At 42.1% G+C, this 22,505-nt stretch overlaps 1 protein-coding gene across 1 annotated transcript in view; it reads left to right on the top strand.

The window, feature by feature from the left end:
• Positions 1-22,505, top strand: part of ptprsa (protein tyrosine phosphatase receptor type Sa) — a 536,941-nt gene that overhangs the window by 419,672 nt on the left and 94,764 nt on the right. Inside the window, 1 exon segment of the mRNA XM_039767107.1 lies at positions 3,642-3,754. Coding sequence (XP_039623041.1) covers positions 3,642-3,754 — 113 coding nt within the window.

Here is a 22,505-nt window from a genome sequence, read left to right as displayed (position 1 = left end):
CAATCCTTTCTGAAGACGTGTCCTCACTTTGTCATTATGGGGTATTGAGCGTAGACTGAGGTGGAAAAGTGGCAAATGTATTCGTTTAAAATGAAATCTACAACATGATAAATCTTAGAATACGCTGAAGCGGTCTGAATTCATCCCCAATCACCTTAAGAACTTGCACTACAGTATATTGAATCTGCTAATATATAATTAAAAGTACTGTAATGTAAAATGTTAGAGGGGTACAGACCTCTTTTTCCTTTTTAGTTTTTAGCACTACAAGTTAAACTAGCCTTAAATAAAGGAGTTAATGCAAAATGAACCCTCTTCCAGTTTGAATAATTCATTAACAAATTGGTCAAGTTTAGCCATAAAAGGCAACTCCAAATTTTTAATATTTTTATTTGTAAGGCTTCTTTACCCTTTAGCCACAGGGTAGCACCTTAAGTTCATAAACTCTATTTTTTTTTTCCCCCAAATTAATTTGTGGAAAAGAAAAACTTTCATTTTAGCCACGTGTTTTTAGAGGATAAATTAGAATCCCTTAACTAATATATGTGAATTTCCCCTTGGGATTAATAAAGTATCTATCTATTGGCGCTTTTCCACTGCATAGTACGGCACGACACGGTTCAGTTCAGCTCACTTTTGGGGGGTTTTCCACTGGGAACAGTACCTGGTACCTGGTCCTTTTTTTAGTACCACCTCAGCCGAGGTTCCAAGCGCGCCGAACCGTTACCAAAACGTGACGTGTAAACTCTGCTGGTCACTGATTGGCCGGAGAAATTCGTCATTACTGCGTCACTGGCTATTCTTTTCTTTAAAGGTACACACACGCGGAAGTTTGTGTCCCGTCTCTCCATCGCTGGACGCAGTTTGTTGCATAACTTCAGACATTCGAAATTTCTCCAGCCACTGAGTGTTTGTAAAATTGGGAACAATCACATCCCACCACTCTGAAGCACGGTTAAATGTCCAAACAGATGGTCTGTTGCGGCGACTTTTTTGCAAAATGTGGAAGATCTGTAATATACAGAATCAGCATTTTAATGTTACACTGGCAGTTAAGTTCATTTTATGCTTTGCAACAGTGATAAAAGTTAGCTAGTGATGTGCTTTTTTAGATGCTTACCCTTGCGCGTCGTCGAGCTAAAGTGTTGTCGTTGTCTGCGTGTTGTTGTAAAAGTTCCACGGTGTCACGGCAGTAGAGGCGGCGCAACTATAACGACACGTGAATAATCCTGCCCACTCTAAAGCGGTACTAAACTGCAGTCGAAATGCAAACCGAGCTGAACTGAGCCGAACCAAGGTGAGCTGTACTGAACCGTGCTGTGCCGTACTGCGCCTTATCTATCTAATCCCTTCTCCCCTAGTAATAAGCTGCTAGCTGTTTGACGATTAGTAACACATAACACATTTCACAATACAAAGATGTTCCCAAAATATAGCAAAATTTATTAACTAAATTGGAAAAATATCTAAAAAAAAATTTAAATCAAAATTCCCACAAATTCCAGATTGCAGAAATTAGAAAACTCACACAAATTACCGTAAATGAACCCTTCACAACAAATACCTACAGGTTCAGGCAGTGTACTTAAACCTTATAAATGTGCTCTTTAATCTCTTTGCTATTACCAGCACGTAAAACATCCCACTGTTAAAGAAAACGCAATAACCAAATCTATAATATGAGCAAAATGAATTACTGTAACCTCCCTTTAAATTAACAACTTTATGGGCCCACGCGCACACACAAGCCAGCGACCACACAAAATAAAAATAATATTAAAATAAACCCCCTCGTCGCAGGCCTGGTCGACGCTCGAGAACGCGGTGGCCAAAAACGTTGAGGCCCGTTCACTCTGGTGAGCCCGCATAAAAGGTCCGAGTACTCACAAATAAGTGGAGTGAATGTCCAAACACAACACTTCCGCGCTGTGGAAAAACCTTGGAGTCGTCCTGCAGGCAGGCAGGCAAGCAGGCTCACGGCAAAGCACCGCAAGCAGTAAGGAGCTAGTCGGTCCAAATGAGGTGAAGCTTGCTGTTTTTCCTCGTTGCCAGAGGAGCTGCCAGGCTTTCCTTTGGTCACCTGGAGTGCTATCCGGAGTATCCAGTGTCCCTTCGCAGGCTAACTAAGCTAGTTCACCTGTAATGCTAATCCGAACTACGCCGTTTCTTCAACGATGGCTTCTTACTGTCCTCTCATCCAACAGGTTGTAGCGTGTAGCCCAACAGGAGCTAAAAAGCATCAGCAACTCCGTCAAAGTTTCTTCCATTTTTTTTTTTATTTTATTTTGAAGTCTCCGTGTAGTCATTCTCTTATCCAGCGTCACCTGTCCTCTCGTCCACCCAGTCACTTTACAGAAACACAGACATGACACTTCAGTTCCCAATAACTTAAAACAAAGTTAAACAACATTGATTGTCTTTAAACGCAAGCACATGGTTCAAAGTACCTTACAACCAAACTATCCATCCATCCATCCATTGTCCAACCCGCTATATCCTAACTACAGGGTCACGGGGGTCTGCTGGAGCCAATCCCAGCCAACACAGGGCACAAGGCGGGAACCAAACACCGGGCAGGGTGCCACACACATACCAAGCACACACTAGGGACAATTTAGGATCGCCAATGCACCTAACCTGCATGTCTCTGGACTGTGGGAGGAAACCCACGCAGATACGGGGAGAACATGCAAACTCCACGCAGGGAGGACCCGGGAAGCAAACCTGGGTCTCCTATCTACGAGGCAGCTGCGCTACCCACTGCACCACCGTGCCACCCCTCTTGCTTGAGTTTTAATTTAAAATCCATCCATCCATCCATTTACTAACCCGCTGAATCCAAATACAGGGTCACGGGGGTCTGCTGGAGCCAATCCCAGCCAACACAGGGCACAAGGCAGGAACCAATCCTGGGCAGGGTGCCAACCCACCGCAGGACACACACAAACACACCCACACACCAAGCACACACTAGGGCCAATTTAGAATCGCCAATCCACCTACCCGCATGTCTTTGGACTGTAGGAGGAAACCCACTCAGACACGGGGAGAACATGCAAACTCCACGCAGGTAAGGACCCGGCAAGCGAACCCGGGTCTCCTAACTGCGAGGCAGCTGCGCTACCCACTGCGCCACCGTGCCGCCCCACAACCAAACTAGAGAATGTATTAACCTTAATGTGAATCATTTCAGAACTAAATACATCTTCAACTCTTAACATGACTAAATAATAATAATTATCCTTTTCCAAAGAACCAGTAAATACTATTAAGGGGAATATTATATGAGCCTAGGGCTACATATTTATAAAAATAAAAACCTACATTTTTCTTTAATAGATTTGCCATTTAAACAGACTAAAATGTGAAGATTGAACTTGAGTGTGTTATTTTACCTTGCATATCTCTTGCTAATTTGATGTCGTATCCCTTTCAAAATATGTAGAACGTCTGGCATGCTGGCCAGATTAGATGTGTTTATTTTGTGACATTTGTGCAGTTCAGACATGCAGAACCTTTTGTGTCGGCTTATTGAGGGGTTTCCATTTGTCGGGAGGAGGTGGGGATTGTGGGTCAGGCCCATTTTAGGACTATTTTATTGTGTTGTTGGTGTTTTTCTATTGGTCCCATTTCCAATACAGCAAGCGGAAGGAGTCGGAACCGCGCACCAAGTGCCTGCTGAATAACGCCGAGATCACGCCGCATCATCCTACAGACCCCGTGGAGATGAGGAGGATCAACTTCCAGACCCCAGGTAAGAAGCTCAAGCCCACCTGCCTCACACCTCACATTCTCTCACCCCCTCCTCTTCCCCCTTTCCTTAACCCTGGACTCGTCCACAATCGGGGTTGAGTGATGGATATGAGCATCCGGCCATTACTCAAACAGACGAGCAAATTCACGAGTGGACGGGACTGACGCCCCAGATCCAGATGCTGTGCAAAGCGTTGGCTTGTGTTTTTTTTTTTTGTTTGTTTGTTTTTGACTTCCAATGGCAGCAATTACAATGTAATTACACCTGCCCCCGCCCCCGGTGGCAGTGTATAGTTACAGTGTAATCACCACATGCATGCTGAGCTTTTTGTTTTCCTTACACTTTTCAATCATCACTTTACTTGACTCCGTTGCTGGGGCTATTGATTCATCCTGGTGCGAGTTCATTCGGTCGGGTGCTTTCTCTGCCCTAACATCTTCGTGTTGTGAATTTCAATCCGCTGCATCTGATTTTATTTCGATGCATTTATTCTTTGTCTTTAAACTTTTAAGAGCAGTAGTGTAGCCGGCATGGGATGAGGTGATTGACCGTCAAACATGTCATGCTGACAGGCGTGTAGTTTTACATAAATATGAGAATGTGACTTTAAAAGTCTCAGGTACTGGGCGGGGGAACTGATTTCCATAAGCATTAGAGATTCCTGGAGACCAGGCCTGCCGCCATCGCATTGCTAACCTGACCTGTAAAACTTCCAAAACGTACCTGGTCAAAAGGTAGGGGTAGTAGCATTGTCAAGGGTACCGACTACGGGGAGATTCTTACTCGCATGTCTGACCAGCATGCAACACATCACATCACCACACTCCGGCTCCATGATAAGTAAGGTTAAATTAAAATACAGTCTATCTACTGTATGATTCAGTTCAAATATTCTGACTGTCTTCAGTGCCTGTACTCTGTAGCAGCATTAGCGGTAGTATTGTCGTGCATCCAGAGTATAGTCACATTCTCACTCACATCCAACACGTAACATGTCACCACTCTCCAGAGTCATGATGAGCAGGAATGAACTAAAATCTACACCTCAGTGTCATCTGGACAAGTTACAATTCAAGAAATAAAATGAGGCTGTCTTTACTGCAGGAAAACCACCCGTATCCGCAGGCGAAACCTTCCAAGAGCACCGCGGATACTTGAAACCATCGGGATAATAATGAACCCTATATAGAAGTTGGTTTTCGTTTCCATGATAAAGTTTTACTGATACATTATACACAATAAAACACTAACATTAAATAATAATAAAATACATTGTATTACACAGTACTTGTGCTCTCTCTTTCTCTTTCTCCAGTGAACTGAACTCTGATGTTTCATCTTAACCCACAAGGGATGATGGTGCAATGAAATATACCTTCAGCACACAACACATTTTAAAAGCATTTTTGCATTACATTTTTACACTTATTTCCTAAAAAATATCTTCTCTTATTGTAGATATTCACCGGCTTCTCCATTCTTCGTTGCTTTCACTAATGGGGAGCATTTCACGGCTTCTCATAGGCTTTGAAAAACTGCCGGCTTCATTACATGTACTTTGGCACTTTGGAGCCATTACTGTGGAAAATTCAGGGTTATTTTTACAACCATACTGTGATAACGCACTAACAAATGTAGGCAGCGAGAACGCTGAAGGCTGGTTTATACTCGTCAGTGCCGTGAAAATGACGCCAGACACGTGGGCGAGCCTCACCCACTGCAGACACGTGCACGGAATGCAGCAATTGTTTATTTCTGGAAATATCCATTTATTATGTATCAGATAACTGAAAGTGCAGAAGGCAAACTGGCAGGTACAGGGGTTCAACTGTAGTAACATGTTCGCAAAATATTGTGAGTTTGAACATTTGTTATTCGTAAGGCCATACACTAACCAGCATGCAACTTGTAACCAATCTCTGGATGGATAGATAAATAGATAGATGTGAAAGGTGCTATACTGTATAATAGATAGATAGATAGATAGATAGATAGATAGATAGATAGATAGATAGATAGATAGCGTAGTTGGCAGGATTAGATAGATAGATACTGTAGATATGAAAGGCACTATATGATAGATAGATAGATAGATAGATAGATAGATAGATAGTAAGGTATTATTAGATAGATAGATAGATAGATAGAGAGGAAAGGTGCTATATAATGGATAGATAGATAGACATGAAAGACTAAATAGATAGATAGATGTGAAAGCCTAGATAGATAGATAGATAGATAGATAGATAGATAGATAGATAGATAGATAGATGGAATCTAGCACCTTATGAGCATGAACTCTTCATCCTGTCTCATGTGGTGTCTTTTTCTTGGCGATGGGTTCCTTATAATTTGGTTTGTTCAAGGTTGGCACATATATAGCAAAACAAGTCAGCCTGTCTTTTCACCCAGTCTAGATGGCATTTTATACCACAAAGTCAAGAGCAGCCAAGGAAAACTAAACAGAATTATAATGTTATTGTACTTATTGTCAAAAAAACCCCAGCAAGTTCTTTGGAAAACTGCAAGTAAAGTGCTGCCCAGAAATGCCCTACTCAGCAAATCACCCAGTGGTTAGTTAATGTCTTCCCGCAAGCAGAGGATGCGTCTTTTAGGAAAAAAGAAGGGAAGAACAAATCAATAGTACTCTCAGCGCTTCCATCCAGTCAAAATAAGAACATGTCAAGGCACTTTGTGCGTTTTGAGGCTAATGGCTGCAAGCCATCCCTGAAAGCTAATTTAGGGAGCTGTAGGGAGCCTCTAGGGGGCATCGGTCTGGAAAAATTAGAGCACTGAGAGATGTGGGAAGAGGGAAAGACAGATGTATGAGGAAGGGAACAAGCCATTTAAAAGAATTTAATTTTGTATTGTATGGTGTTTTATCTATCCATCTGTCCGTCTATCTTATAAGGTGCCTTTTAAATCTGTTTTATATGACATCTGTATGTCTTATATAGTGCATTATCTATCTATCTATCTATCTATCTATCTATCTATCTATCTATCTATCTATCTATCTATCTATCTATCTATCTATCTGTTATATAGTGCCTTTCATATCTATTTATCTGTCTATCTATCTGTCTATCTATCTATCTATCTATCTATCTATCTATCTATCTATCTATCTATCTATCTATCTATCTATCTATCTATCTTATATAGTGCCTTTCATATGCATCTCCCTGTCATCTCTGTTTGTCTGTTTATTCCTTTTATATGGTGCTCGGTCAAGCAGGCTGCCAGTTTTCCTATTAAATTGAAGATTTCAAAGCTTTTCATCTTCTTTGTTTGGCCAATGTGCAAGTCTCCTGTCCAGGAGTCTTTGTGAAGACAGACCTTTTGTCTCTGGTGGTCATATATTTAAGATCCTCCGGTCAATTGTCCTTTGCCATCCAGTCTATTGTTTCTAATCCTTTACTTTACAGTTCTGTTTTTCCTTGTCCACTTTTTTTTATTATTTTGCTTGCGCATTATTGCTTTTTATTTTTATTGGTTTATATTTTTTTTACTATCTTGTAAACAAATGGGACTTGATGACATCAGATGCAGCACCAATAAACAGTCACCTGACCAGTAACCATACGCCAGATGCATACACATCCTTGCTGTTATGATTTTGAGTAACGGACATGTCACAAGAGATGTGAGACCTCCATTTTGCTCCACAAGTGGGTCTAGAACTTCATAGACTTGACCAGAAATCACCTTACCCTGGACCACCACACTTCCAACTAATATCTGCAGGCTGTGTCCTGCCCATGCCCAAAATAGTTCAGAAAAATACAAAAAAAAATTCCTACAAGGGAGAAGAAACCATAAAACCTCTGGCTTGCTAAAATTATCCCAAAACCATCATCTTTATAACTCGAGAGACTGAACACTAAATTGTCTCTGAATGTTGCAGGCTTTGTACCTTCCTAGTGACACTGGCTGATCTCTCTCTCTCAGTCTTATCTGTCCCAACCTTTTCTGCGCAGCATCACCACTACAGATAAGAATGATATTATATTGTTTCTTTATCCCCGTCCCTTACTTCAGCGGTAGGTCTTGTTGTATTTTGATAGTCTGATTCTGCCTCTGTCCGCATCCTGTGTTCATCTCTGCAGCTTTTCTGCCCATTTGCCCTCCCTGGCCCAGACATTCTGCTTCCCTAATCATCCCCTCTCTCTAATTGGCTCTCTGTCACTCATCCCTTCACCACCTAATAGCAAATGTGTGGTGAGCACACTGGCATGAAAATGGCTGCCGTTGCATCATCCAGGTGGGTACTACAAATTACTGGTGGTTGAAGTGGCTCCCCACTCACTATGTAAATCGCTTGGAGTAGTGAGAAAGCGTTATATACATTTAAGGAATTATTATTATTATTATTATTATTATTATTATTATTATTATTATTATTATTATTAATTAAGACAGAGATCAAAAAATGAAAATGACCAGAAGATGGTGAAAGTCAAAATACAAGCCTAGGTCAAAACCAGGAATCGGATTGAATCTTTCATCGGAGCCTAAAACGCAATCAATACACAGAGTCATAAAAATGAGTGGAGATTCAGTGACAGAAATTCAAAAGTAGAGTTATAGTTAGTTGCTAAGCAAAGATGTTATTATTCGCCAAGATCAGATACTCCAGAGTTAATGGGACTGAACTTTATACAGTTGTGTGTTGGATGTCATGAACAAGCACGTCTCAGGAATTTCCGAAACAGGATTCCTGTGCTAACGGCCGGCACTGTGCTTGCTGTCTGTAGCTAAACCAAAATGGCATCACCATAGAATGTAAAGGAAAGTTTAACATTGGCAAAAAAACACATAAAATGACCAACATGTTTCAAGTCTCTGTACTTTGAAACTTCATACTAGATACATAAAAGTTCTAAATAATCACAAGAATGAGGAAAAAACTTCATAAATATTGGAGATCATGATAGAAGCTGCACGTCGTCTTGTGTGAACCTCCATAACTGCAGCACAATTCTCCTGCTCCTTGAAATCGAAGTGGGTAGGCGACATGTTGTTCATTTCCATGGAAGTAAACTAGCAACTTAACTTATGGAGGAATTTATGAAAGGTGACCCTGTGACACTTTATGCACCTGAGCACGTTCAGTAATTGAGGGTCGCAAGACACCCTCGATGGGAAGCCCATGCCTCATGCACTGCCCCTGTTCTTTCTGTGCAGTCGAAACACCACAAGGGACAAATTGTCAACGATGAATAATGAGATCAGTGTGCTCGATGGACAACGGGGTAAAAATCGTGGATAGTGATTACATAGATCATTGCACTCGATACTCCGTAGACTCGTCAAAATGATTACGTTGATTAGTGCACTGGATACACCACAGAGGACAAATCGTCAATAACGATTAACTTGTCACCATGATTAGCTAAATACACCATCGGGGGGAAAAGTCACTGATACAGCATGGGGGACAAATTGTGGATAACGATTACATAGATTAGTACACTTCATACACCATGGGGGACAAATCACTCCATACACCATATGGGACAAAATTCTGGATAATGATTGCATAGATCAGTATGCTTCATACACCACAGGGGACAAATCGTCGATAATGAATAACTTGTCAGTGTGATGAATACACCATGGGGGGAAAAGTCATTGATACAGCATTGGGGACAAATCGTCGATAACGGTTACATAGATCAGTACACTTCATACACAGTGGGGGACAAATTACTCCATACACCACCACAGGGGACAAATTGCTCAATAATGATTAACTTATCAGTGTGCTGCATACACCATGGGGGGAAAAGTCATTGATACAGCATGTATCAGGACAAATCATGGATAACGATTACATAGATCAGTACACTCCATAAACATTGGGGGACAAATCATTCCTTACACCATGGGGGACAAAATTGTCGATAATGATTAACTTGTCAGTGCTAAAGTCATTGATACAGCAGTGGGGACAAATCATGGATAATGATGACATAGATTAGTGTGCTAAATACACCACGGAGGACAAATTGTCGTTAATGATTACGCAGACCAGTGTACTCAATACAGAGGTCCTTCGGTAATAGTTATGGCCTGTAGTGACAAAAAAAAAAGACCCGTCCGTGTACTTCTTCTTGTGCATACTGAAAAACAGAAGGTTTAATATCCCCTCGGAGGCCCATCAGTGCTGAGATCCACAATTTATATAGAAAAGCTAGTGGGTGCTGGGCTGTCCCCCTCAGAGGTGCAAATAGACGCATTGTTCTTATAAATAAGTGTTGCTAATGTGGTCCAAATTCATGGTACACATTCATTAACTAAAGGGAATGGGGAAAATGAGGGTACAGAGTAAAGCACTGCCATTAAATCGTTGACTTTGCACCACCTCCTGTGCAAATAGAGCTTAAAAATGAGGTCCTCCAGTAATTATCACTTTACCCCGCCACCTGGTGTTAAAGTAATCCTGTCCAAATAGAGCTTATGAAAGCAATTTCAGCCAAATAGTATTACAAAACGCATTTTATGTATACTACTAGTACATTTTATTACGTTCTGTTCAGTGTTATTTTTGAATATGACCCACTGTTACATTTAATATAGTCTATCTGTGTGTTTCCTATACTATCCTACACCTTTTGACCAATCTGAACCACATTTTGCATAATTGCTCTGTAGGACCATACAAGCAAGATTGACTACACTGGAACTCAAATTTTTGACCCTGGGGCTCCCAGTGTTGTTGTTTTTTTTCCCAGTGTGCTACAATTTGTACATCAGTGCTACCTGCTGGCTCAGAGCAAGTGAATCAATCAATCAATCAACATTTATTTATATAGCACGTATTCATACAAAAAAATGTAGCTCAAAGTGCTTTACAAAATGAAGAATAGAAAAATAGAAGACACAATAAAAAATAAACATAAGTCAACATTAATTAACATAGAATAAGTAAGGTCCGATGGCCAGGGTGGACAGAAAAAAAAAAACTCCAAAAGCTGGAGAAAAAAAATTAAATCTGTAGGGGTTCCAGACCAAGAGACCACCCAGTCCCCTCTGGACATTCTACCTAACATAAGTCAAACAGTCCTCTTTGTATTTAGGGTTCTCACGGAAGGACCTGATGATGATGGTCACGTAGACTTCTGGCTTTCAGTCCATCAATGTTGGAGCATCATGATGCTTTGAGTAGGTGATGGTGGCACAGGTCGCCACCACAAAGAAACCGGAAAAAGAAACAGAAGAGAGAGTAGGGGTCAGTACGGATTTTAGAGCCACTATGAATAGTTATTGTGATGAATTGAACATACAGAGTATCAGGATTAAGTTAAAATGAAGTTATAAAAAGGCCAAGTTAAAGTGATGTGTTTTCAGCAGTGTTTTAAAGTGCTCTACTGTATCAGCCTGGCGAATTCCTATTGGCAGGCTATTCCAGATTTTAGGTGCATAGCCGCAGAAGGCCGCCCGCCTCACCACTTCTTTTAAGTTTAGCTTTTGGAATTATAAGGAGACACTCATTTGAAGATCTAAGGTTACGATTTGGAATATAATGTAAGTGAAACATCTGAGCAGACAAAACACCATGTGCCACTTCTATCTATTGTAATATCAAAAGGAGTATTGTGCGCTTTTGTAGCGGGGTATTGGGTGAGGCCTGAGCAGGAGTGGAAATGCAGAATCAAAGGGCTGTTGTTTGACTTCCTCCTTTGTCGTCTTTTCTTCATAACTTAAGCACTACAAACCATCCACCTTGAACTAAGAGGACAAATCTAGCATGACAGCATTCATGGATACAACCGACAAGGGGTTACCACAGTTCTGGCATCCAGTCGGACCCAAAAAGAACAAATCCACTACATATGCACAGACTCTTCTAGATTCCGCGCCAGCCAGCTGCTGCACACCCGGTACTGATATCAAAATAGACTAGCTGCGGTGTTTTCAGCTGATTGCTTAAAGACTTGCCCAGAATTACGGTAAACAATGTAAGTCCCATTAATCACACATCGTCCAAATATCAGCAGCTAAAAAGAAGAAAGGCTTCAAACTCTATGTTTCAAGCTACATCCACAATTATGAAGGTAGAATCCAAACGAATTAAATATTTGTGTTTACTATGAACTTACATGGGACAAATACAGTATGTGATTACATTAGGCTGCTTTAAAAAAACAGAATTTCAGTAATTAGTGTAACAGATAGCCCGGCCACGGACAGACACGACACCCGTTGGTCCACAACACACACGGTTTATTTACAATATTTACAGTCCAGTTCCCCCACTCACATACAACTACTCAGTACTTTTCCTCTCTTCGGCCGCTTCCACTCCTCTCTCGCAAACTCTGTCTTCCTCCTCCCAACTCCGGCTCCTGGACTTGAGTATGGCTGTCCCTTTTATAACGTCCCGGATGTGCGCCAGGTGCTCTGAGATGGTCTTCCGGCAGCACTTTCTGGTGTGGCGGAAGTGCTGCCCTTGCACTCCGGGCGTACACAGATTCTGGCGGGGCAGCACTTCCTGGTGTGGCGGAAGTGCTGTCTTTCAGGGCTCAGGTACCATCCAAGCGCCCCCTGGGGTTGACCACGGACCCCCACAGGATTGAGCTTCCCAGTTCCATATCTGTGTTCCTTGATGGAAATCGGTGTGGGGGATATCCTCTTGCGCCCAGTTGAGATTTATCTCCTGGTCCTTCCCTGCTCCAGGCGTCCCAGGTCGTCTGCCACATTAGTCATTAAAGTTTGTTCAGGGACAGGTGAATATGTAACACTGTTGCTGGACAAGTTATATCTGCCAGGGATGAGTCACCAAATAATTAGCTGGTATTACATCATCAATAAAAACAGCAACTCTGCCCAGTTGCTCACGGTTTTTTCTACTAGTGCGGCAAACGACGAGCAGTCCTTTTAAGAATAGTGAGCCACCTCAAAGAGCCATGTAAAGATCAGAGAATCCATCCATTGCAGCAAATGTCTCCGTCAGATTCAGGAAAACAGTGAAGGCCAAACACTGCTGCTTCGTTGTAAGGATCTCAATTAGAGGATCTCCTCTCTGAGAGACGTGTTTTCATTAAGCACTAGGTCGAAAACTGCCGCATCCGGAGCCGTAGCATAGCCGTGGTCCTTGATGATTTTATCACTTATGTTCTCATTCTCCGTCGGTCGTTTTCTCCTCTCCCAAAACTCTAGTCTTGAAAAGTGGAACGGAGAAATTGTTCCACTCAAGCAATGCAAAACGGTCACTGCCCTGTCTCATATCCTGGCTTGCAAAAATCCTTTTTTAAAATGCCGGCTGCAAAACTCTCTCTCTCCGGATTGCAACAGTCCATTTAGATTGGGTTCCTGCATGGAGGGAAATGTATAATAAAGTAAGCACCTTGCTGTACTTACTGGAAGGTCGAAGTAAAGGTGCACAACAGTTTGCAGCTGTAGAACAATCTGTACACTAAAACAGACACGTCTTTTTCTCTGACATTGTCACTAAACAACATTGCCACTGTGGACAATGGAAGCGGCTGAGCTGGCTGAGATTTCTTTTCTGCTTTTATTAAAATCAAATAACATTCCATACAAATAAGTCAAGCTTTACAAAACTAGGTTCGAAATCAACCCCTACCCATGGCTGAGATTTCGCCGGAAGTACATCAGCGCTACCGTCTGCACACAGCCTGTTCTCGACTCACGAGAGCAGACATTGATAGAGAGGCAGTGTGGATGACAGATCAGACAGCTGGCAGTAACAATAGGGCCACCATTTCAAAAATATGTAAACTTTTGCTTTCTTTCCTTAATCCATTCTGCTAATTTTCCCAGGCAACGCCAAGTGCTTCGGCTCGTCTGTCTGTCTATATGTTCCCTAAATACTCCTACACCTTTTGACCGATCTGGAACCAGATTTTGTGTTGCTGCTGTCTAGAACCATACATAATAAACAGGCTGCTTCAAAATTTTGACCATTGGGGTGCCAGTGAGGTTTTTGGTTTTTTCCCCTGTGTGCTACAGTTGGCACACCAGTGCCACCTGCTGGCTCAGAGCAAGTGAAACACTTCGAGCAGGCTGAAGCCAAACTAGTAGACAAAATGACCAGAGCTTGACATTACTCAACCTGTGCAACACTACGTGCTGCCTCTATTAACTGTAATATAAAATGGAGTATCGTGCACTTTTATTGTGGGATGTTGGGCGAGTCGTGAATGAGAGTAGAAGTGCAGCGCAACTTAAAGGATTATCAGGGGTTGTTGTTTAACTCTTGCTATGTTGGCTTTTCTTCATAGGTCAAGCACTACTAAACTGTCCACCTCGAACTAAGAGGACGAGATGGACATGACGGCCTTCGTGGTTATAACCTAACAATTCTGGAATAAAGTCAAACCCAAAAAGAGCGAGAGCAGAGACATTGATAGAGAGGCAGTGTGGATGACAGATGGGACAACTGGCAATGATAACAGCGTTGTGTTTCCGATAGGGGTCGCTAGCTCCCTAGTTGGAATAAGTTCTTTTGTAATTGCGGCGTTTTAAGTAACCAAAAACTATATAGATATGATATCAGTGATAGTGATACGGCGGTAAAAATCACATAAGAGAAAATAACTTAGCTTTCTTTACTGACGATTTACGCGGCATTACAGACGGGAAGCCAAATAGCAAGACAAATACCAAGGTGGGATCTCGATGTACTGTATAGAGTCTGCCATTTTTCGTCACTGCACTGGGAGGCTTTTCAGGACGGATGACGATATCACCCATCCATCCGTCAGCTTCAAAGTGTTTGACTGCTGTCCAAATCTTTTTCTACTGTCTTCTCCACGTGCAGGCCCTTACTTAGGTTCCAAACAAGGGAACGGGAGGATTCCATTCCATCTCTAACATACAAGGCCCATTGTCGTCGTTGTACCTTCTCTCTTCAAATGCTTGCCTAGCAGTTTCTAAATGCTGAGAGCCCCTGTGTGCTAACTTTGGCCAGGCCTGTACATGTGAGTGGATTTTTGTACAGAGCACAGTGACATTAAACTTACATTCTTATTACAGGTCGTCACCATTTACAAAACACATAAAGCTTTGCCTTTTTTCCTTTACCCATTCTACAAATATACCCGGGCAGTGCCAGGCAGTATGTAGTAAACAAAACTGTGATGATAAAGTCTTTGAAGAAGTGACTACAACATTTAGAAACACTCCAACTTTCACACTAGCTGACAAAGTCTACGGACACACCTAAATGTTATGCCATGCTGACATTTTCTTCCGTTGTTATCATTCTAATCGATAAATATGTTGGTATGGATCTTAATATGACATTCTGAAGAAAACAAAATGTAACACACGTAACCAAGGAGAGTAACTGTGCATTTATTAAACTGTCAAGACGCTGGACCGCTGGCTCATGAAGCCCTCCTAATCTGACTGTGCCCGACTCTGAAGTACTTACAGCCCCTTCCCCCATGCGAGCACCGTCAACACCCCTCCCCCCCCCTCCGCTGGCATAGGGGGCCTGTCAGGCACGTCTCCTTCATGGCGCGCTTCGCTTTCTGCCCCTCAGCGTACTTAACGAGGCCGCGGCGTCCAACTTCCTCAGGCCCGTCAACTTCCAACAAGCAACCGTCTCGTTGGTTCCTCTATCTGCACACTCACAAGTGCCTGTCAGCGCGCGGCGCTTCTTAATTGGCTCGGAGAGCCGGCGAGAGCAGGCAGACCTGTCGAATAGTCCGATGGTAATGTGTGACAGCCAAATCAGGAGGAGAAATAACAGAATTGTCTGTCTTTGTTGTCCTCTGGGGAGAGCCATGGAGAGAACAGCGCCACTTGAACTTGTTTTTTCCCTTTTTTTTGTGGTCCTCGGGAACTTCAGCATGTAAACAGTTGCACTTCCCCAGATGTCTTTCCATAAGTGACACTGAAGAACAACAACTAAATAAAAGTGTTTAAAATATCCAAATGGTAAAACTCGTGTTCTTCATGTATTGCAGCTATCTGTGCGACTCTCTATGGTCAGTAAAGATCCCTGAGCGTCCTTCATAAAGAGTAGGGTGTATCCTGATGTCCTGGCTAAATTGTCTACCATGGCCTGGTCATTCTGGCCCCCTACTCATCCCCTGTCTGTAACTGGCTATCCCTCTCACCACTTCACCACCTAACAGATGATGTGTGGTGGGCGTACTGGCGCAAAAATGGCTGCTGTCACGTCATCCAGGTTGATTCTACACATTGGTTGAAGTTGCGAGAAAAGCTCTAAAATTATCAGAGTTCAGCAGCTCCAGCTTAAAAATGGGATTCAATGAAAGCCTGACACGCTGAAATGATTCCACAGACAAAATATCTTCGTTTTTAAACGTTTTAGTTAAAATTCAACGTAAAATAGTTCACACAAAAAAGAGAGAAATTCTTATTAAGAAAAGTTCTGTTCAAAGCTTAAATCTTGTCACATTTCAAATCGTTACAAATCACCATTTCAAAATGGTAAGAAAACTGTATGCCTGTCCCATTTCTAAGTTGAAAATGGGTCTTTAAAGTCGCTGTATACTGGGACCCTGCTATTCTAAACATTAACTGACACAATTATCACACTGTATCTCAGTTATAGCAAAAGAAAGTTTACTACCTTATAGGGTGAAATGACAATAGCATTGTCTATGACTATGAAAGAAAACGATATTCTATTCAAATTAAGCAAACACTAATATGGGTTTAACTCAAAGCTTTAACTTTCTATGATTGGCTCTTACCTTGTATATAAAGGCGCTTTTCCACTGCATAGTACGGCACGACACGGTTCAGTTCAGCTCACTTTTGGGGGGTTTTCTACTGGGAACAGTACCTGGTACCTGGTCCTTTTTTTAGTACCACCTCAACCGAGGTTCCAAGCGTGCCGAACCGTTACCAAAACGTGACGTGTAAACTCTGCTGGTCACTGATTGGCTGGAGAAAATCGTCATTACTGCATTCACTGAACTTGCGACACGAGACACAACAGACCCGCTAGATTTTTAGCACAGCCAGCGAAGGTTCGGACGCACCATTTTGTTTTAACCAAAAATGGCTGTTTCGTGATCTATTGAGGAAGTACAGACGTTCCTCGTTGGTAGCGAGGCGGATCCAGCGAGAGCTGGATGGGGCGACGCGGAATGAAAACGTTTTTCAGGAGAGCTCTTGGGCGCACACGGCTACCATCGGACTTACAAACAGTGTAGGGACAAGTTAAAAAAAATGAAGAGCGAGCAGTAGAGGCGGCGCAACTATAACGACACGTGAATTATCCGGCCCACTCTAAAGCGGTACTAAACTGCAGTCGAAACGCAAACCGAGCCGAACCAAGGTGAGCTGTACTGAACCGTGCTGTGCCGTACTATGCAGTGGGAAAGCGCCATAACATTGAGTGTCCAGACATCATAAAGGTTTGGGGAAGCCACCCGTATATTATTTCCCAGCTGCAAAAGAGATGTTCACCAGACTGAGTCCAAAACAGAACTGATTATGTGGAGATAAGATGGCGGTTTTAAGGGCAGGGGAAGGAAATGATGTCATCTAGTCCGGAACCGGAAATGACGTCATCAGAGGCGCCGGAAATGGTCTTCAAGAAACTGAGAGAGACAGTCAGCACACTCTGCCACCCCCTGGTCTGGTGTAGTATTACAGTTCCTCAGGCCCTTCAGCCGTCTCCCGAACGCACGTGTGTGACAACATATAAAGAATTATTATTATCATTAAAGTTTGTATAGAGCACCCCTTCAAACTTTATATTGTTTAAATCTTTCAGCAAACTCAATTTTGGTGAAAGATGGCAACAATCTTCTTTCAGCCTCAGACGGTCATTTCATTTTCTAACCCACGTAATCCACACCAGGGTCGCGGTTGTGATATTTGAGCCTATCCCAGCTGGCATAAGGCACAAGGTAGGAACAAACTCTGGACATGGTGCCAGCCTGTCACAAGGCAAACACAAACACACCCATATTGGTCGATTTAACATCACCCATTCACGACCATGGGAGGAAACCGGAGCACCTGGAGGAATCCCACAGAGATACAAGGAGAACATGCAGACTGCACACAGGGAAGGCCTGGATATGAATCTGGGTCACCTTACTGTGAGGCAGCAGTGCCAACACTACACCAAACTGCCTCCCACAACTCAGATTACGTAACGTATAATACTAACAAATTTGTGAACTGTAAAGAGGAGATTTAGAAATTATGCAGACCCCTTCACTTTATTGCGATGTAGATTTCGTTTAAAATGGATACATGGCATGATTTTATTCGTGTTTGTAACATTCGACAGGTTCGTTTGGGCATGCTCGGGCTCAAGTAAAATATTAAATACACCTGGCTGTCTGAAGCCTTAACTGCTCACCCTGGGTGGCGTTTCGTGACTTGACGTCTCTGTGCTTGTTACCGTCATTGGACCCCTTCACTTTCTGCACACTGTATTCTGTTGTAGATTTCACTTGAAATCGATTCATTTGCCATTCTTGCCCATCAGGCAGGCTACCCTGAATAACCCGCAATCCATCCATTCATCCATTACTACATGACTACAGGGTCACGGGGATCTACTGGAGCCAATCCCAGCCAACACAGGGCGCAAGGCAGGAAATAAACTCCAGGCAGGCTGCCAGCCCACCACAGGGCACAGACACCCACACACCAAGCACACACTAGGGACAATTTCGGATCACCAGTGCACCTAACCTGCATGTCTTTGGACTGTGGGAGGAAACCCACGGGGAGAACATGCAAACTCCACGCAGGGAGGACCTGAGAAGTGAACCCAGGTCTCCTAACTGTATGGCAGCAGCGCTACCCACTGCGCCACCATGTCGCCCATAACCCATAATGACAATGTCTTCTAAAACATTTGCAAATTTACTTAAAAAAAAAAAAATACAACACACAAAGTGAAATCTCTCATTCCTAGAAGTATTCAGACCCTTAATTCAGTACTTCATAGAAACCCCTTTAGCAACAACTCTTGCTTCACGTCTTCTTGGGTTTATCTCTACAAGCTTTTCACGCCTGAGTTTTGGGCAGTGTGTCCCATCCTCGCTGGCAGATCCTCTCGTCTATTAGGCGCCTAATTATGAAAGTTAAAGGGGCACACATTATGGAGACTGAGAAGGTTCCATTTAACTAACCCAAGTGGTGCCCCAAAGGGACCCTCATTTCCCCCCAGAACCTTGAAGCCTAATAATACTGACTGTGTGATATGAACAGCGAGGAGCACCATTTAAAAAATAATTTAAAACATAAAGTTTGGAACTTCTCACTGTTATTGATGCTAGCTAGGAGAAAACAGACAATAATAATAAAAAAAATGCACTTTATTTATTTAGCAGCTATCCCATGCTTATGGTGCTTTGCCATCGAGTTTGCCATTCTGCCATCAGCTTTGCCAACTGTAAAGGTCGCGCTGTGTTCCAGTTCCATTATATGAATTCCCTGTAAAACCTGATGTTTTTTTCCATCCTGTCCTCTTTGTTCTAGAAGAATTTGACCCATATAAAGTTCAAAGTAGCTAACTGCATACATTGGTAAGTCGCACGATTTGCCATTCGAATGGCACCATTGGCGCTTTTTTTTTTGCTGCCTATTTCTACAGACTTCAAATTCTGGCTTCTAATTCCTTGATTACAAAAATCCTCAGAGTCTCCTCCATCAACAATGTGGCCGCATCTTATTGACAAGGTCATTGAACAATGGGGGGGACCTAAACTGTGTCTTGTGACCTAAAATGAGCACCCAGGCTTCAAGCGGCGTTTCCACAGAAGTGATGAGCAGGCCGTTATTTTTTTCCGTCATCCTCTTCATTCTATTCATGAAACTCGAAAGTGAGTCTAGTGAATTAATCCAATCATTTTTTTTTTCTTCCCTTTTACCTAATTAAGGTTCTGAGTATTATTCAATCATTATGTCTTATTTCAATAGAAGTCCCAAGGCGTAAAGTGCCAGGGTAGAAGGACCCATTGTTGCAGGTAAAACTACATCCAGAGAGTCATAGATCACGCTAAATCAGAATGCAGCTCCACAATGCCCCCATTCAGTAATGCTTATTAATTCTTTACAGTTAATCATTGTTGTGCGAACATTCATATTCCTCTTGTAATATCTGATTATATTTTCACAGGGTTAATAAATTGGACTCTGTGGATTATTATTCATAGCTATTTCATAATGCGCCATAGTGTTTCTGGCCTAGTGGCCCCCGTCGGGTCCCAGACTCCAGGGGATACCTGGGCACAAGTGGACCGACGGGAGGATCCCGAAAATGCCTAACAAGAAATGAAGGTTTTCACTCACATCAAGTTTCAATTCCCATGGCACAGTATAAAGATAATTCATTTAAGAAAGTCTGCTCCAAACATCTAAAGACACAATGCAATTATGCACCAACTTACAGCTCCATTGGGGACCAACCATTTGGCCTTATGGCGGTCACGGTCCGGCGCGGGTCACTGGTAGGCCTACTGTAAGTGCCAGTATGGAGGAGCACAAACCGATCTTGAAGTCTCAGCATCCACCTTCCAGGTCCATGTCAGGCAGTGTTGTTCAACTGTGTGGGTCGCCTAAATGTTCGGCAGCGCTGCGTGATATGTTTTTAGGATTTCTAGTGAGCTTGTTTCATGAAGGAGACCCCCATCATGCTCGTTTCACTAAGGGGACGTTTTGTAATTGGTGCTTAAAGAGGCAAAACTGGGCCGAACAACTGCTGCAGAGAAACATCCTCACAAACTGCCACTGCCGCCTCGATGCTTCGTGGTGGGGATGACGGGTACTTGATAATGTGTATCACAGCAAGGTCGCTTAAACTGATTAGACCACAAAACTCCATTTTGGTCTCATCAGCCCACAGAACCTTCTTCCAACTGACTTCAGAGTCTCCCGTTTGCCTTCTGTTGATATGTCTTGTGCATTTTCTTCTTTGCCACTCTACCATAAAGCTACAACTTTTAAAGATTCCACTCCCTCTGCCCAAAGACGTCACTACACCACTTTGTTCAACAAGGCAATGGCGCAGTCCTGAAGAGGAGAGTCCACGTTCATTTGAGCCTGGCTTCAACTAGACTAACGGCCGAGCTCTGCACCGAGCGTCTTTGAACTACCCATAAGCCAGTGCGCATGTGTCGAATTGCAGCAGCTTCTATTCATTGCAGTTACTGCTAAATTTTCTAATTTTCTTTAACTTTTTGATTTACCTTCGTAGATAGATAGAAATGAACAGCACTATATTATAGATAGATAGATGTGAAAGGCACTATATGATAGATAGATAGATAGATAGATAGATAGATAGATAGATAGATAGATAGATAGATAGATAGATAGATATGAAAGGCACTATATAATAAATAGATGTATGTGAAAGGCACTATATAATAAATAGATAGATATAAATGAACTGCTCTATATTATAGATAGATAGAGAGATAGATGTGAAAGGCACTGTATGATAGATAGATAGATAGATAGATAGATAGATAGATAGATAGATAGATAGATAAATAGATATGAAAGGCACTATATAATAAATAGATGTATGTGAAAGGCACTATATAATAAATAGATAGATATAAATGAACAGCACTATATTATAGATAGATAGATGTGAAAGGCACTATATGATTGACATAGATAGATAGATAGATAGATAGATAGATAGATAGATAGATAGGAAAGGCACTATATAATAAATAGATAGATATAAATGAACTGCTCTATATTATAGATAGATAGAGAGATAGATAGATGTGAAAGGCACTATATGATTGACAGATAGATAGATAGATAGATAGATAGATAGATAGATAGATAGATAGATAGATAGGAAAGGCACTATATAATAGATAGATAGATAGATTGATAAATAGATAGATAGAAAAGATCGGCACTATATTATAGATAAATGGATGTGTAAGGCACTATATAATAAATAGATAGATATAAATCAACTGCTCTATATTATAGATAGATAGATAGATAGATGCTTTATTGATATAAAGATAAAAGTCTTTGAAATCAGCTGTTAGCAGTTCATTGGGATTATCGATTAGCCTTTTGATATTCTGTAATTTAACAGCTCCAAGGAGTGCATCCAAGGGGGTTAACAACAACAACAACAGAAATGTTGGATGTGTACAGTAATTCAACTAAAGTGCTGACAATTTAAAATATTTAATCATTTGCCCTACTAATGTTCCATTTGGTATTCACATATCTATGAATATTTACAAATAATTAGTACAGGTGATAAAGCCGTCCACCCTAATTGATCTTGACTGGTGCAGTGAGCCACACATGCAACCTCACATGTCTGCCACCTCAGGTTCGTATTCCATGCCTGCAGTCTGCATGTTCTTCCACTGTGGGTTCTTAGCAGCTTAGATTAAATTGCCCCAGTGATGGACTGGCGCCCCGTCCAGGGCTCTTTCCTGCAGCAGAAGAGACTTTTGAATTGAATTTAGTAAGTATGGGATTGTTAGGATTTGCTCTCATTTGTTCTCATTTGTCCACCAACGCAAAAATGAACAATAAGGTTATGGAGAAGGCAGGAGGTCCACTTCACATCTTCATCCACATCCACATCCACTTCCCCCACAGCACATCCCAAATCCTTGACTGGAACATCACACATTGAACTGCAGACTCCAGAATCGTCTCTGTGCCCGCTGCTTTCTCCTTGGCATGATCTTCAGATTGCATGGGCCCATACCCCCATCTGGTCTTGTGTCATCCTTTGCACATTAACTTCTGCATGGCTTGAAGATATTTATATTTTTTCTGT

This window comes from Polypterus senegalus, chromosome 10 (genome assembly GCF_016835505.1).
Source record: "Polypterus senegalus isolate Bchr_013 chromosome 10, ASM1683550v1, whole genome shotgun sequence".
NCBI lineage: Eukaryota > Metazoa > Chordata > Cladistia > Polypteriformes > Polypteridae > Polypterus > Polypterus senegalus.
The sequence above is the reverse complement of the archived record's forward strand: the minus strand, read 5'-3'. Positions and strand labels throughout refer to the sequence as shown.